The sequence below is a fragment of the Adiantum capillus-veneris genome, chromosome 7 (assembly GCF_014529385.1).
Source record: "Adiantum capillus-veneris isolate H3 chromosome 7, ASM1452938v2, whole genome shotgun sequence".
Taxonomy (NCBI): domain Eukaryota; kingdom Viridiplantae; phylum Streptophyta; class Polypodiopsida; order Polypodiales; family Pteridaceae; genus Adiantum; species Adiantum capillus-veneris.
The window spans coordinates 85,456,118-85,470,484 of record NC_140937.1 but is presented as its reverse complement, the minus strand read 5'-3'; the positions used below and the strand labels follow the sequence as shown (position 1 = coordinate 85,470,484).

General features: G+C 38.6%; 1 protein-coding gene across 1 annotated transcript; it reads right to left on the bottom strand.

The window, feature by feature from the left end:
- Nucleotides 1–966: 966 nt before the first annotated feature.
- Nucleotides 967–12,788, bottom strand: LOC147454154 (peroxidase P7-like). The gene is made up of 4 exons (XM_086516181.1): nt 12,471–12,788; nt 3,788–3,979; nt 3,111–3,276; nt 967–1,527 (listed from the first exon to the last, which is right to left on the bottom strand). Exons 1-4 carry the CDS (start codon nt 12,702–12,704, stop codon nt 1,118–1,120), a joined length of 1,002 nt encoding a protein of 333 aa, XP_086372307.1. The 5' UTR covers nt 12,705–12,788; the 3' UTR covers nt 967–1,117.
- Between the last annotated feature and the right edge of the window lie 1,579 nt (nt 12,789–14,367).

The following is a 14,367-nucleotide window of genomic DNA, read 5'->3' as shown; positions in this document are numbered from 1 at the left end:
TGCGATTGAATCCCATTCCACCCACTGCCATGGGTCGAGTCTTTAGTGTTGTTTTCCATAAGAATCTTTTCAATGGTTTCAAAAACTCTTTCCACTTGCATTTGGCTAACTTTAGAAGTGGGCCGTTGTTTGATCAATTCCCACTTACCTTCTAACCACCTTTTATGCTCGGTTTGTGCTTTATAGTGGTTAAAAGGTCCACTTTATTCAGCAAGCAAGCTGCTTCAAGCGCTCCTCACGGTATTTTTGCCTTCTAGGTCCAGCAATTTTGATTGCTTTTTTAATATTCTTAGCGAAAATATCCTTGATCCTAGGGCTTGATGCATCCACATCTTTACAAAGCTTGCTCATATCTTTCAAGGCCAGGCTTTTGAAGAGAGGGTCTATAAAACGTGAGCCCCTATTGTTAGTAGCTTCTAAGGCCCTTGGAGGCAATGACCTTCTTCTTTGTTTTTTTTTAACTTTCAAGCATAGTGGCAGGTGATTCGTCTGGCACTGTGAAGTCATCACCTTCATTTCAAACCATGAGGACAACCAGTCATCCTGATAAGAGAAGTAGCAACAATCTAGCCAAGATGTCGTGCTAGCACACTACAGACTACTGTATGTGAACCCTGGTGTGCTATTCCAAGGGCCCACCTCCCACATGTCCATTAACACCCACTTTTCACATAGGCTAAGCAATTACGGCATGTTGGATGATCATGTTCTATCCTTTCTCTTTTCCACCATATTAAAGTCTCCCACCGAGAACCATTCCACTTCTACTTGGATACATCTCGTGTTCCCATAGCTTTGCTCTTTCCTTTGCCGAGGAGCTCCATGTCTACGATGATGGGTACATTATGCCTTCTCCTATGTTGAGAAGTTAATTATGAAAGCTACAAATTTGAGCCAAAAATAAAATAAAATAACACCCACACAATATATATACCATGTCCGACGGTTTCATTTATGACACAAAAGTGGGTAACTTAAAGCTTTGACTTCATAATTATGATACGAATGACTTGTGACATATTGCGTTAGAAGCAACTTCTGATAATTAATGTACTAGACTAAATTGCTAGGCAATGTTTGTTACATAAAAGGGATAATTAGAGGCTCTTAAAGGAAGTCAGTTTATAGCATGGCACTTTGTGCGGATTTGGCCAGAGGTTCCTGTGAGGGGGCTTATGTTACCCATTGAGATCATAGAAGAGGGGAAATTGGCAAAAAATCCTCTACCACTTTGTGCATATTTTTGGACGATGGGGGTTGTAGAACTATCATTCGAAGAGAATAGCACTTGGTCAGAGTCAAGGAGGCCTTTTTGGCTGACAAGGTTGTTAAAGTAGCAATTGTCAAATCGTGTAGCAGTTCTAAGATCTAATGGTGCCAAGTTATCATCGCTACCATTAGAGGGGCAGTTGCTCTGTAGTTGTTGGAGGTAAGCTATGCTCAAAGTTGAGTTTTTCTTGGTACCGTCTTCATTATAGAGTCTTGTTCTGAAATTTACACATCGTGCTTGACCAATAGTGTGAGCTCCTGCATCATTAAATAAAAATCATCAGTAAATTCATGTGTTGAAGAAAAATGGCATGATGCATATTTGTACATACTTAAATTATCTTGAAAAAAATTGATTACAACTAAATTGTGAAGATCTCATGAAGTTCTAAGTGTAATAATTACTTGTGTTTCACAATGCCATAGATTGCTATTGTCATCTTTCTTTTGTGAGATCTCTCATTACAATCATTACAAGGTTGAGGCCGGGCAAGGGGCTCTTGAAGTTCATCTTCTCAATGTATTCATCTAATTAATCATATTCATGGTTGAAAAGAAGTCCTGAACCTAGAAATTTATAGTGGCAATCGCCAGACAAGACTAGGACTATGCCATCATGACCTGGGACATGATCGACAAGGCAAAGTTTATCTCCCAAGGGGGACCGTGGCAAAAGGTAGAGTTTCATGACAAACTATCGGCATCTCAATGGGTCAAATTGAAACTTGGCGGCAACATAGACGAGCTGGTGCGTAAATGCCCCAAAGTAATAGAGACATTGGAATGGGGAGAGATAACCGAATATTTCAAAAACTCCATAGTCCATTGGGACCCTTGGCTCTCGAAGGTGGGAAGTGAAGTGTTGAATGCATTTTGGAGAGAAGTTGCTAGGAAAATCGATTACAAAGGTCTCAATCACTTATTAGTTGGCCATCCAGTTCAATCTCATAGAGCTAAACGCTAGTTGATCTCAACAAAACAGTTGAGGGTCTTGACATTATGCCCTTGCCAATATGTGAAGCTGAACTTGATTGGAAGGCCTAGTGCTAGCCTGAGAATAGAAACTTCATCAAGCCACAAGCTACAAAAATTTACTGTATAATTAAGTTCACAATAGAGTAGTACTTCCCACTCAATAAACAATGGCAGAAGCACTGACAAGAATCCAAATGGGCATCGGTAGCAAGTAATGTATGGGACCCTCAATTGCCCCCAACTATGAAGATCTTCCTATGGAAGGTGCTACGAGGAGAACTCTTCCAACTGGGGTCAATATATTAGCCAGAGGGATAGTCTAGGATAAGTGCTCAGGATGCAAAGCAGCTAGTGAGGAGCTCCTCCACTTGATCCAAAATTGTCCAACTAGGAGAAGCCAAGCGAGCGAATTATGCAAATAGATTCAAAAGACCTGAAAGACCCCATTCTTCAAGAACGACCTACTCTTGGGAGGCAAGATATGGAAGAACCAAGCCATCCTAATTTGCATATAAATTTTTCACTTTCGCTACCTCAAAGAAGCATGGAAGGTCAAAAACTAGCGTTCCCTATTGGCCGTCGAGTGATCATCTCTATCGAAAAACATATGATCTCTGGAGACGAAAGTCATGCAATCAAAGTCCTTTCAAATGTAACTTTCTAAGTAGGTCTCGTTGTGTGTCCCCTTGTTGTGTAATTGGCCCCTCGAGGCACCCAACATGCTTGAGGATTCTGTGTACATTTCCTTGTGGGTTTAATATAACTCGCCCACTCACAATTGATGAGTATGACAAAAGAAAAAGAACAAGAGTCCTAAAGGATCAATGAGTTAAGCTTGATTTGTGTGGAGTTTCGTGTAATCATACCTGACAAGGTTACAAGATCCGAAATAGAAAGACCTTGTGCTTGAAACTTATTGATCAATGCATTCAAGTCTTCAAATGGAGCGGGAAGATTGGCATTGGCTCCAGAGTAACTTGCTGTTAAAGAGTCCCTTCTCCCTAATAGAACATTCCAAGTTGGTCCTCCACTCTACAAATATTCATCACAAAGGATATTAATATATGTGTTAAAAGGGGTGATTTTTACAAACAAAACTTGGGCACACACAATTTCTTCTAGGCATGCTTTATCGCACTTCTCGTACTACGCTCTCGACACAAAAATCATGGTTTGGGACTCATTTTGAACCCCATAGGATCTTGTAAAAATTTGCATACATAATAGCCTACGGAACCTTTCACACATCTTCCTAATAAGTCCATAGGGTTGCCTGATATCACAAGAAGATTTAGAATTTTTCTTATGTAGGAAAACGAAGTCTTTTCCAGTGTTTTTCATACAATGAATAACATCATGAGCTTCTGCTCGAGAGGCACCGCATACCTAGCTAGGTATGCGGTGCCTCCCTCACAGAAGCTCGTGATGTTGAGGTAAGTCACAATGTGGGAATTATTGTGAGAATTTGTCCAAAACTTCTTGTGATAGTCAGCATGGTTCCTCTCTTTATATTGATGTTTTGGAAAGGAAAATGCATTCTTACCAGCACAACTGCATCACGAGCAGCCAAAGCAAGGATGTCAGCACATGAAACTACTCCAGGGCAAGAAGCCTCAACATTGGCCTTTAAAGTGTCCACCACATCAAAACCGCGCAAAGAGTTGGCATTGGGGAGGGCATTCTTCTCCCCTTGCATGGTTGGGGTGTCATCAAGTAGCACAGAGGCATCACAACCCTGTTGAGGCAATCATCCAACTTGTAAAGCACCGATTTGTGCTAGCGCTAACTACAATCACATACATTTGCTATGGTGCACCTTAGTAAAATTGAAGCCAATTAAAGTTGATCTTCATCATTCAATTCAAGATTAAAAGCACATACATTTGCTATAGTACACATTACTACACGCAAGTAGAATTGATTTTTACCATTGGCTCAAAAATAGATCATGCTTATAAGAGAAACCCCCGCGCGTAAATGGTAAATGCAAAATTGTACATACACACCTCCTTAGGAGTATGTCCTTATTTTCATGGTTTGGAGGAGTAAGAGCTTTGCCACAAGAGCTTGGTATGCATGGTGGTATCCTTAACAATTTTATAAGTAATAAGGTAAAAGGAGAAAATTGAGAGTGATATTGTAGGGTAGATCTATAATTATTCTTGGCATTTAAGTATTATAGTGCTTACTTTAAATAAGAACGTGTCGGCTAAGCAAGCAACAATCTATACTATAATAAAAGGGGGAGGGATTCCCTCCACCCCCCAAACCACACGTGGCAGAAGCAACATGAACCGGCATGTATGCCCTACGCCTCCCGGTTGCGCAGAGAGAGAGAGAGAGAGAGAGAGAGAGAGAGAGGGAGGTGGTCAAAGACCGCCGGCCAGACTAGTGTATAGTAATGGTGTGTATGCATGCATGTGTATGTGTGTGTGTACATATGCACGACGCACACGTGTGTGTGTGTGTGTGTGTGTGAGAGAGAGAGAGAGAGAGATCTCGGGCATGTATGCCCTACGCCAGAGAGAGAGAGAGAGAGAGAGAGAGAGAGAGAGGGAGGTGGTCGAAGACCGCTGGCCAGACTAGTGTATAGCAATGGTGTGTATGCATGCATGTGTATGTGTGTGTACATATGCACGACGCACACGTGTGTGTGTGTGTGTGTGTGTGTGTGTGTGTGTGAGTGAGAGAGAGAGAGAGATCTCGAGTGAGTGAGTGAGCCACTTTGCTTGGGCTGCTTTCTTGACAAGCATTTACCCGTTTTTGGGGTGTAATGCCCGATTTTTTTAATTTTGTTTTTAATTAATCGATTTTAACATGTGAAAATGTAACCTACCTTTCAAACAGAAGCACTAAAACGGCAAAAAATCATAAAATCATGCAAATTTCAAGGGCAAAGGTGCCCGTCTAAAATCAACCCTCACCCTGATTGTAGAAAACAATGGTTGGATTGCAGCATTATTAAGTCTAGGTTTTATTCAATTGCCATATTGTTTCCCAAGTTGCCATACAAACTTCAAAGCTGGGGGGAGGGAGAGAGAGAGCATTTTCTCATATAGGAAAACGGAGTCTTTCTCAATGTTTTTCATACAATGCATAACATCATGAGCTTCTGCTCGAGAGGCACCGCTAGGCACGATTGGGGGCAAGGGACCTCCCCAGGTGAGAATTTGTCCAAAACTTTTGTATGGCTAGCGGCCATCACAATGGTGTTCTTCCGTTGCACGCATGAAAGACTGAATGGGGGTGGGCATTGGGGCTTGAAGGATGTCATGGGCGACCTGCCGCTCAAGCTACCTCACCAATTCCTAAACATCAAATGAAAGAGGATGAATGAAGCAAAGGGGAAAGTGTGCATGTAGGCGGTGGAATGCAGGACGTGCAAAAAAGTCTCTTTTTTTAATGCAAAAGCTGCGCATCTACGCAGCATCGATGCCTCTTGGGCGACTTGAATAGCAGGCGGCGAAGTCCCGAGCTCAACTTTTGCACTTGCATGATCTTTTTTAGTCCTCATCGGCGGATGAATCTATTCCTGTAAAGATTCCGCCTAATGGAAGAGATAGAAATTGAGCGAGGCAAGAGAAAGAAACTAATCCTTTCAAGAGTAGAAAGATTAGAGGAGTAGTGAACACGGAAAAATCATTTTTTTGGAGAAAAATGCACTATCCTCGTTCCACATGATACAAGGCGTCTGTGAATGCTACCAAGGTCGATTGGCCGCACTCAAACCCATGACCTGGGTCACAGGAGTTGAGTGCTCAACCAACAAGTTGAATCCTTTCGACAAAATTGCTTGGACATTGAAAAGTCTAAACAAGGTGAATGTTCACTTTGGCATTATAAATTAATAATAATAAGGTGAAGGTTTTTTTTTCACTTTGGTATTATTCATTAAAAATGCATAGGAAGATCCTTGGATGCGGTGGTGACGGATGTCGAAACCAACAATCAAGACACCATAGTCAGAGACCATCATGATCTCAAGATAGACCTCCTTAGCCACCTTGTTGATGTTCTGGTCTACTAACAGTACTAGTTTGGCTACAAAGAGAAGAAAAAGAAGAAGTGAGTGCCATGCCGGTCTTTTACAGAAGGTTGTTGGCTCCTTGTAAAAGCCAGATACTTCTAGTCCTTATATCCCCATCGCAAGGCTTCTTTGCATGGGTTAGCTTTGTATATTTCTTGTTTTTATTAATACAAATATCTCATATAAGATGACATTGGGATTTTGGACCCAGAGCTACATGTACAAGCCATATGTGCAAAACGAATAGTATTGCTAACTAATCAAAGGCAAAAATGGGCGGTCATAGCTTGGGATATGATCAACAAAGCAGAACTTGTATCACAAGGAGGCACATGGAAGGAGGCTAAGGTGCATAATAAAATTTTGGCTCCTAACTGGACTTTCCTTAAGCTTGGGGGCTACACAAAGCAAATAACACAATAGTACAACAAAGAAACATTGCCACTATATTAGAGGGAGACTTTCAAATACTTTAGGTCCTCATTTTGCACAAGTCCCCTTTGCTCTCCAAGCTTGGAGGGGGATCCTTGAACTCCATTTGGAGGGAATTTGCGAGAAAGGTGAGTAACAAAGGGACCTTTGAACTATGACATCTTTGGGATGAAAGAAACCTCTAATAGAAGGAAGTGGATCAATTAGTAATTTAGCGTAGTTTGAATATCAACAAAAGTATTGTGATCAATAGAGTCTTAGAAGCTATATGATATAGTCCTATGCATGTAACTAGGTCAGAGTTAGATTGGAAAGCTTGGCATTGTCCCAAAGACAAAGCTTTTGCACTCCCTAAGATTCTAGATACCTATAACAAGCTGATCTTCAAAGCTAAATGGTTCGCTTAACTTGTCAAAATAAGGAAGGTAATTTGGTAAGAAGTGCGTTAATTGAAGAATGTTACTATCATATGGGAGATCAAATGGTCAAACTCCATGAAGGTATTTACATGGAAGGTGTTAATGGGAGCCAACTGGGGAAAAGATTCTTGCTAGAGGGATTGGCACTGCCTTGAATAGGAGGAGACCCAAAACTCCATAACAAACTAGTACTCGTGGCTATCTAACGTGGAAAGTGAACTAGTAATTTTTATCCATTTTGGAGAGATATCTCCAGGAAGATCGATAACAAAGGACTACGTCATCTTGGTCAATTTTGGGATGGAATCAACACAAGATGGAAAGAAGCACACTAATTCACTACTCAGTTTCTCCTCAACAAAACTAAAATCCTACTAATCCAAAGAGCTATCAAAGATTTGGATCAAGTTCTGATGCCTATTTGTGAATCTGGATTAGAGTGGAAAGCCTAGCTGTGGACTATGAACAAAAAATTCTATAAACCGTAAACCAAGGAAATGTACTTCAACTTGATGTTTAAAGCAAATTGATTTTCCACCCTCAATAAACAATGGCATAAGCAATGGCCTAAATCTAGGTGGGGAACAATAGTCATTAACATATGGGACTATCAGTGGCCCCTTGTGATGAATATTTATTTAGTGGAAGGTGCTTTGGGGCTATTCCAACCGGCACTAAGATTCTAGCTAGAGAAATTGGATCAAATATGCGCTCAGGATGCAAAGCGGCAAGTGAAGATGTTCCGCACCTATTCAAAGAATTCCCAACTATAAGTGTCTTGATAAGGAAAGTCTGTAAATGGATACAGGAGACATGGAGGATTGTATTTTATGCAAGAACGATTTCATCCTAGGAGGGAAGATTCTGAAAAACCAAAAAGGAAAGTCTGTAAATGGATACAGAAGACATGGAGGATTGTATTTTATGCAAGAACGATTTCATCCTAGGAGGGAAGATTCTGAAAAACCAAGATCTTCTTACTTGCACACAAACTGTACATTCCAACTACTTTAAACAAGTCTGGAGGACTAGGAATCGACGCATATTCAAAAATGACATTGCAATTGTTGGCTTCAATGAGGTTATCCAAGAAAGCATGGAAGTGATAGTATCTAATGGAATAAGGAGGAGTTGTGGTGAATGGGATCAAGCGATTCAAGCCATCTCTAACACCAAGAAAACTGATTGCAATTACTAGATGCAACCCCATCCTAGCCCGCCTTTGCACCCAAATTACCCTCATATTCCACTCTAGAAGATCGAATACCATTGTATCTTTGGAAAAGACCTTTTGGCAACAAGTCTCTTAGAGATTGCACAAGAAAACAGGGGTATGCGTTGCTCATCGCCATGGGAAAACTCAAGAGTTGTGAAGGGTTCCATTGTATCCCTCTTGGTAACTCTCTTGTGTCTGTAACCAAAAAAATGCTCTGAAGAGTGCTACCCTGCATTGTATCCCTCTTAGTAACTTTCTTATGTTTGTAGTAAAAAATTCCTATCTAGTATTGTTGTTTTCTCAAGGCACAAGCCGTGCTTGAGGTTCTTTATACATTTTTCTACTACGGAGTTGTTATAACATCTCCACTCACAATTGTATGGCAAAAAAAAAGAGAGAACTATGCAAAACTCTTACATTCTTTTAAATTTAAAACCTGAAAAGATTGAATAGTCAATATTTCACATCAAATGTATCTCCAACTCTCTTCTTACTCCTACTACACTACTTGGTCTGCCTTCCTATTATATAGAATCCTTGCGGATGCTATTCTATACAAGCAAAAATCGTAAAAGTCCCCTCCTTGTTGCAGGCGATATCAAACCCAAGACACCTTGACTCAGATTGAACACTCTAATCTGAGCCACTTCATCACGTGAGGTTCCATGCTACTATAGGAGGCTTGAAACTTTATTTTTTGAAACATCGCTCCTCCCCTCCTTTGGTGCATTCGCTAGCCTAGTCTCATGCATGTGTGTTAGAACCTTTCTTTCTCTCTTCAAACCCCTAGGCGACATCCCCCTTGATTTCCCTCACAAAAATTGTTTGAACCACCTTCTTCACTAAGCTTGTTTTAGAAATCTAAAAAATAACAAAAAGGATAAATAAGTTATAAGTGCTTACATGAAAAGAAAAGTCCACTGAAAGCACTAAAGGAAAAAAATTTGAATGTAAGCTTAACTCTCTTCTCCTCTAAAGCTTGTTTGTTTTTTTAAATTAAATGATTGTTGACATGAAAAGGTAGGTCCAACTCTTATCTCTTCTATAGATTCATTTAGAAAGATGCTATCTCTTCTATAGATTCATTTAGAAAGATGCACAGTCTAAAAAATTTAAAAAAAGGTAATTTTTTTATGGTGACTTCACGAAGGCAATATTTTAGCTATAATAAATTGTATTTGTGTACGTGTGTGTGTGTGTGTGTGTGTGTGTGAGAGAGAGAGAGAGAGAGAGAGAGAAAGAGAAAGAGAGGGGAGGGAAGGGGATTTTTTTGGCTTTCTAAAAGAAACCCTTAGTATTGGGTTGGGTTAGGGAGCTTCATACTTTTGAGTGCATGATAAAGACTTACCTTTCATTTCACATCCTTTCTTTACTTTTCTTTGCATTCTATTGTTTTAGAATGCTAGGCAACATTTACTTTCTCTGCATGCTTGAAAATGACTTTAGAGATCAAAACATTAAACAAAATATTCATAGGAATTTGATCTTATGATGAGTCTTCGAAAAAGTTTTTTTTTTTAAAGTGGCAAGTTTCCTTCTTATACAAATACAAAATGAAAATAATAGTAGAAAATTTTTAATTTGCAAAATATTCAAACTATTTTTTAGTATATTCTATTGGGTTTTTTTACTTTGCTATCTTTTGCAACCGGCTAATTTCGATTTTCAATTGGCTTAAGCTTAAGCTCAGACACATCTTTCTCAAACGCTGAGGTATTGATAAACGATTCTCTCATTTGAGGATTTTAAAAAAAAACTACTTCACTAAATTGTTTAATTATTTTCTATGCTTATTTGAAAGCATTAAAATATTCTTTTGTTTTTATTTTTAATGTGTCTTTTTATTTTACTTCTTTTTTATTTTATTTTATTTTAAAATACTAATGTGCAATGTGCACCATTTACCTTATTATTGGGACCCTTTCATAATATATAAACCATTTGTTTTAGAAAGCCATCTTGATCCTTTCACTTGTTTATACATTAAATTGTGGAGATAAAAGAAAGAGAGAGAGAGAAAGAGAAGATCGCACATAAATAGAAAACATCTCCACTCACAATTGTATGGCAAAAAAAAAGAGTTATTATAACATCTCCACTCACAATTGTATGGCAAAACATTTCTACTACGGAGTTATTATAACATCTCCACTCACAATTGTATGGCAAAAAAAAGAGAGAACTATGCAAAACTCTCACATTCTTTTAAATTTAAAATATGAAAAAAAATTGATAATCAATATTTCACATCAAATGTATGTCCAACTCTTTTCTTACTCCTACTACGCTCTTCTTACTCTCTTCTTGGTTTGCTTTCCTATTACATAGAATCCTCGCGGATGCTATTCTGTACAGGCAACAATCGCAAAAGTCACCTTCTTATTGCAGGCGATATCGAACCCAGAACACCTTGACTGAAATTGAGCACTCTAATCTAAGCCACTTCATCACGTGAGGTCCCATGTTACTATAGGAAGCTTGAAACTTTATTTTTTGAAACATCGCTCCTCTCCTCTGCCTGGTGCATTCGCTAGCCTACCATTTGGTAACCTCCAAGTCTCATGCATGTGTGTTAGAACCTTTCTTTCTCTCTTCAAGCCCCTAGACGACATCCCCCTTGATTCCCCTCAGAAAAATTGTTTGAACCACCTTCTTCACTAACCTTGTTTTAGAAAGCTAAAAAATAACAAAAAAGCTAGAAAGGTTATAAGTGCTTACGTGAAAAGAAAAGTCCACTCAAAGCACTAAACAAAAAATTTGAAGCTTGTTTTAAATTTTTTTTAGATGATTGCTGACACAAAAAGGTCGGTCCCACTCTTATCTCTTCTATAGATTCATTTAGAAATTCATTTAGAAAGATGGACAGAGTCAAAAAAAAAAGTAACTTTTTTAAGGTGATCTCACGAAGGCAATATTTTTAGCTGTAATAAATTGTGTTTGTGTGTGTGTGTGTGTGTGTGTGAGAGAGAGAGAGAGAGAGAAAGAGAGAGAGAGAGAGAGAAAGAAAGGGGAGGGAGGGGGATCTTCTTTATACATTAAATTGTGGAGATAAAAGAAAGAGAAAGAAGATCATACATAAATAGAAAACAATGTGATTTTGTTACCCAAAAGTTTCATCTTTTCTTACATTGAATTAAATGTTATGACAAAGATAGAACTTTATGTCACGATTTTAATGCTTCGCACCACCACCACCAATACGGAGACACCTTTTAAAAACATTAAAACGAAGAAAAAGTCGTATTGTATCTAATCTCATTGTGATAAAAACACTAAAGTGCAAACAAAGATTATTACGTTTAAAGTGATAAAAACACTAAAGTGCAAACAAAGGTTATAAAAACACTAAAGTGCAAACACTAAAGGGATTGTGAAATTTTCGATGGTGAGATGTTTGCACGTTTTCTCCACCATTCCTCCATAGCTTTCTTCGACCCAAAAAGATTCTTTTTACAAAGCCAAAAAGTCAAATGGACTTCTTTAAGCCATAAAGTCTTTTACAAATCAAAAGTCAAAACGCTTAAGAATTTTATTATATTCAAAAAGTAACCTTAAAGTAAATTAATTGTGTCCTTATCATTCTCCCTTTCTTTTTTCCATTTTCTATGGAACTTTTTATGTGTGTCTCTTTGAACTATAGTGTATACTAGTGGTTTTGCCTAATCCATCTATGCTACCCTCAGCACTATATTCCGCAAGGTTCTGAGTGAACTCTGGGCGATGGGAGTGGTGGCAGAGAACTAATATCAAATTGTCGCAATGCTTGTGATTTGTCTGATAGATCCAAAGTGTACTTTTAATATTCGTGCGAACTATTGCTTGAGGTGGTTTACTTTATAAGCAAGTGATACCGCTAGGAGAGAAAGTGAAGTGGTTAGGGGAGCAACAAAACTTCTTATATTAACCAATGCTTACTCTTTCAAGAAGGAGCAATTCCAAAATCTACTATGGAGATCACTAATAATATGTCTAATTGTATAATCAGGTCTTGAGGAGTTGCCCTCCCCAAAACAAAACAAAAAAAGACGAAGAAAAAGGATCGATGTAAGTATTACAAAGACTAAATCTACCGTGGTAGCCAAGAAACTTTCCTTAAAGAGTGACTTAAATTAGATTGATAAAATTTAAACACCTGGACAAAGCAGTCATGGAAGAAGAGTCGTAAAATGGAAGCCGCCATCCTAGCCTCTTTTTGGACTGCAGATCTCATGCCACTCCTCACGATGGCTTGCACGTTTGGGCAAGAACTGTTGTAGAAATTAGAGGTCAACTGTGCTTGTACTACACCATTACTAACTACTATCAATGTAGTAGCCATGATGGCCATCCAAGCTGTGAAAGGAAGCTTCATTGCCAAGGAATGCATATGAAAACACACACACACACACACACACACAGGCTCACACAAAGAGTGTATGGCTAGGCCTATTACAATCTTGAACACATCATGGTTTCTTACAATGAGAGCCCATGCACGCTTATATAGAGTTCAATACTGAGTGAATGACGTGAAATCTTTTCCCCATATCATAATCATGATATTCTCACTAATGTCCCAAAGTGGAGGCTAGGGCCCCAACAACTCAACCAAAAAATGTGCACCAAAAATGTGCATCATGGAGACTTCTATGACTCTCTTGTGACCAAAATGTGTTCCAAGTAGACTTCTAGCCTATGGCTTCCAAGATAAGCTTTGGCTTACTTTGGATTCCCTATAAACTAATGTAAAGCTTTCAAATTGGATTACTTTGGAAAGAAGGCAACGCAAATGTAAAGCTTCTTCTTTCGGCAAAAAGACTCTCAAGTGCTAAGCCCATTCACAAGTTTTCAAGGTTGACTATAGCACTTGGAGAATTCCACTAGCACTACAACATCCACATATGTTGAAACCTTACCCACTCATACATATTTTGACACTCTCAAGGACCACGCATTCTCTCATACACAATCCTACACACGCATGCACACATATACACACACATTCTCCTACACACGCACGTATGCATTCTCAAGGCCCCTCTCTCTCTCTCTCTCTCTCTCTCTCTCTCTCTCTCTCTCACACAATTTTTGTAATACCATAGGTAAAAGGCTTCCCTTGGGCCCTCTTCTTATCTCTATCATCTCAACAAGGTTGAATCCCTTGTTACTTGGACATGCATGCTCTATCTGTCTCTCATAGACTATCTATATTTGGACATCTTCTCTCTCTCTCTCTCTCTCTCTCTCTCTCTCTCTCATACACACACACACACACACACAAAAACAAACATTCACGCACACATTAAAGCAAAGTCTCGCACAATGTCGGGTTTATATCAAGCATCGGTGTCACTTCTATTGACAATTTTTTTAACTCTTCACTAGAAAAGGCTGTTGACACCATAAAGCTCAAAATTTTCAATGAACTATGAGCACTAACAATGATAGATAAGTAGCATAGTGTGGCAAAATGCAACACTGTTTCTCCATTACATAAAGATGACTAAGTAATCATTGTCATTAGATCGTGCATATGGTTGCAAACTTCTAGAAACAGAAGACCCTATTTGAATGCTTTTCTTTTTTTGCTAGAAATGGCTTAAACAAATCAAAAAGCAAAATAGTAAAATCTCACCCAAAAAACCCTTGTCAAGGCAAAGGTAAACCTTGCGTAAGACAATATTAGCACTAGTTCTGTAATTGAACACTTAAGTGTCCTGAGACACTAAAGTGTTCTGTTTTCCTTCCAAGTTTGGGCAATTTATTTGTCAAGCTAGAAAGAAGGATTTTATACCTTGCTTCTACCACAGGTTGTTTATGAGGCAAAGAAAACACTGGATTTTTCTCCATGTCAAAATAAAATCCCTATGAATAGAATCGTGGTAAGTTCTAAGTCATAAATTTTAGTAAAATTTCAAGCTGTTTTGCCAAAAAAACCATAAAATTCTTATATCTTTTGGGTAGAGATGGTTTTTTAATGTTTATAAAAGCCAAGTGTTAGCACTTATTGTTACAAAACAATGGAATGCACTTTAAAGACAAGTTTCCAA

What these genes read in the sequence shown, in the direction of transcription:
- LOC147454154 (XM_086516181.1), bottom strand. Translation starts at nt 12,704, where the DNA reads ATGCATTCCTTGGCAATGAAGCTTCCTTTCACAGCTTGGATGGCCATC. An exon ending in TCCATGACTGCTTTGTCCAG is followed by an intron (nt 3,980 to 12,470) that starts GTGTTTAAATTT and finishes TTGCCTCAACAG; the next exon opens with GGTTGTGATGCCTCTGTGCT. An exon ending in GGATCTTGTAACCTTGTCAG is followed by an intron (nt 1,528 to 3,110) that starts GTATGATTACAC and finishes TTAATGATGCAG; the next exon opens with GAGCTCACACTATTGGTCAA.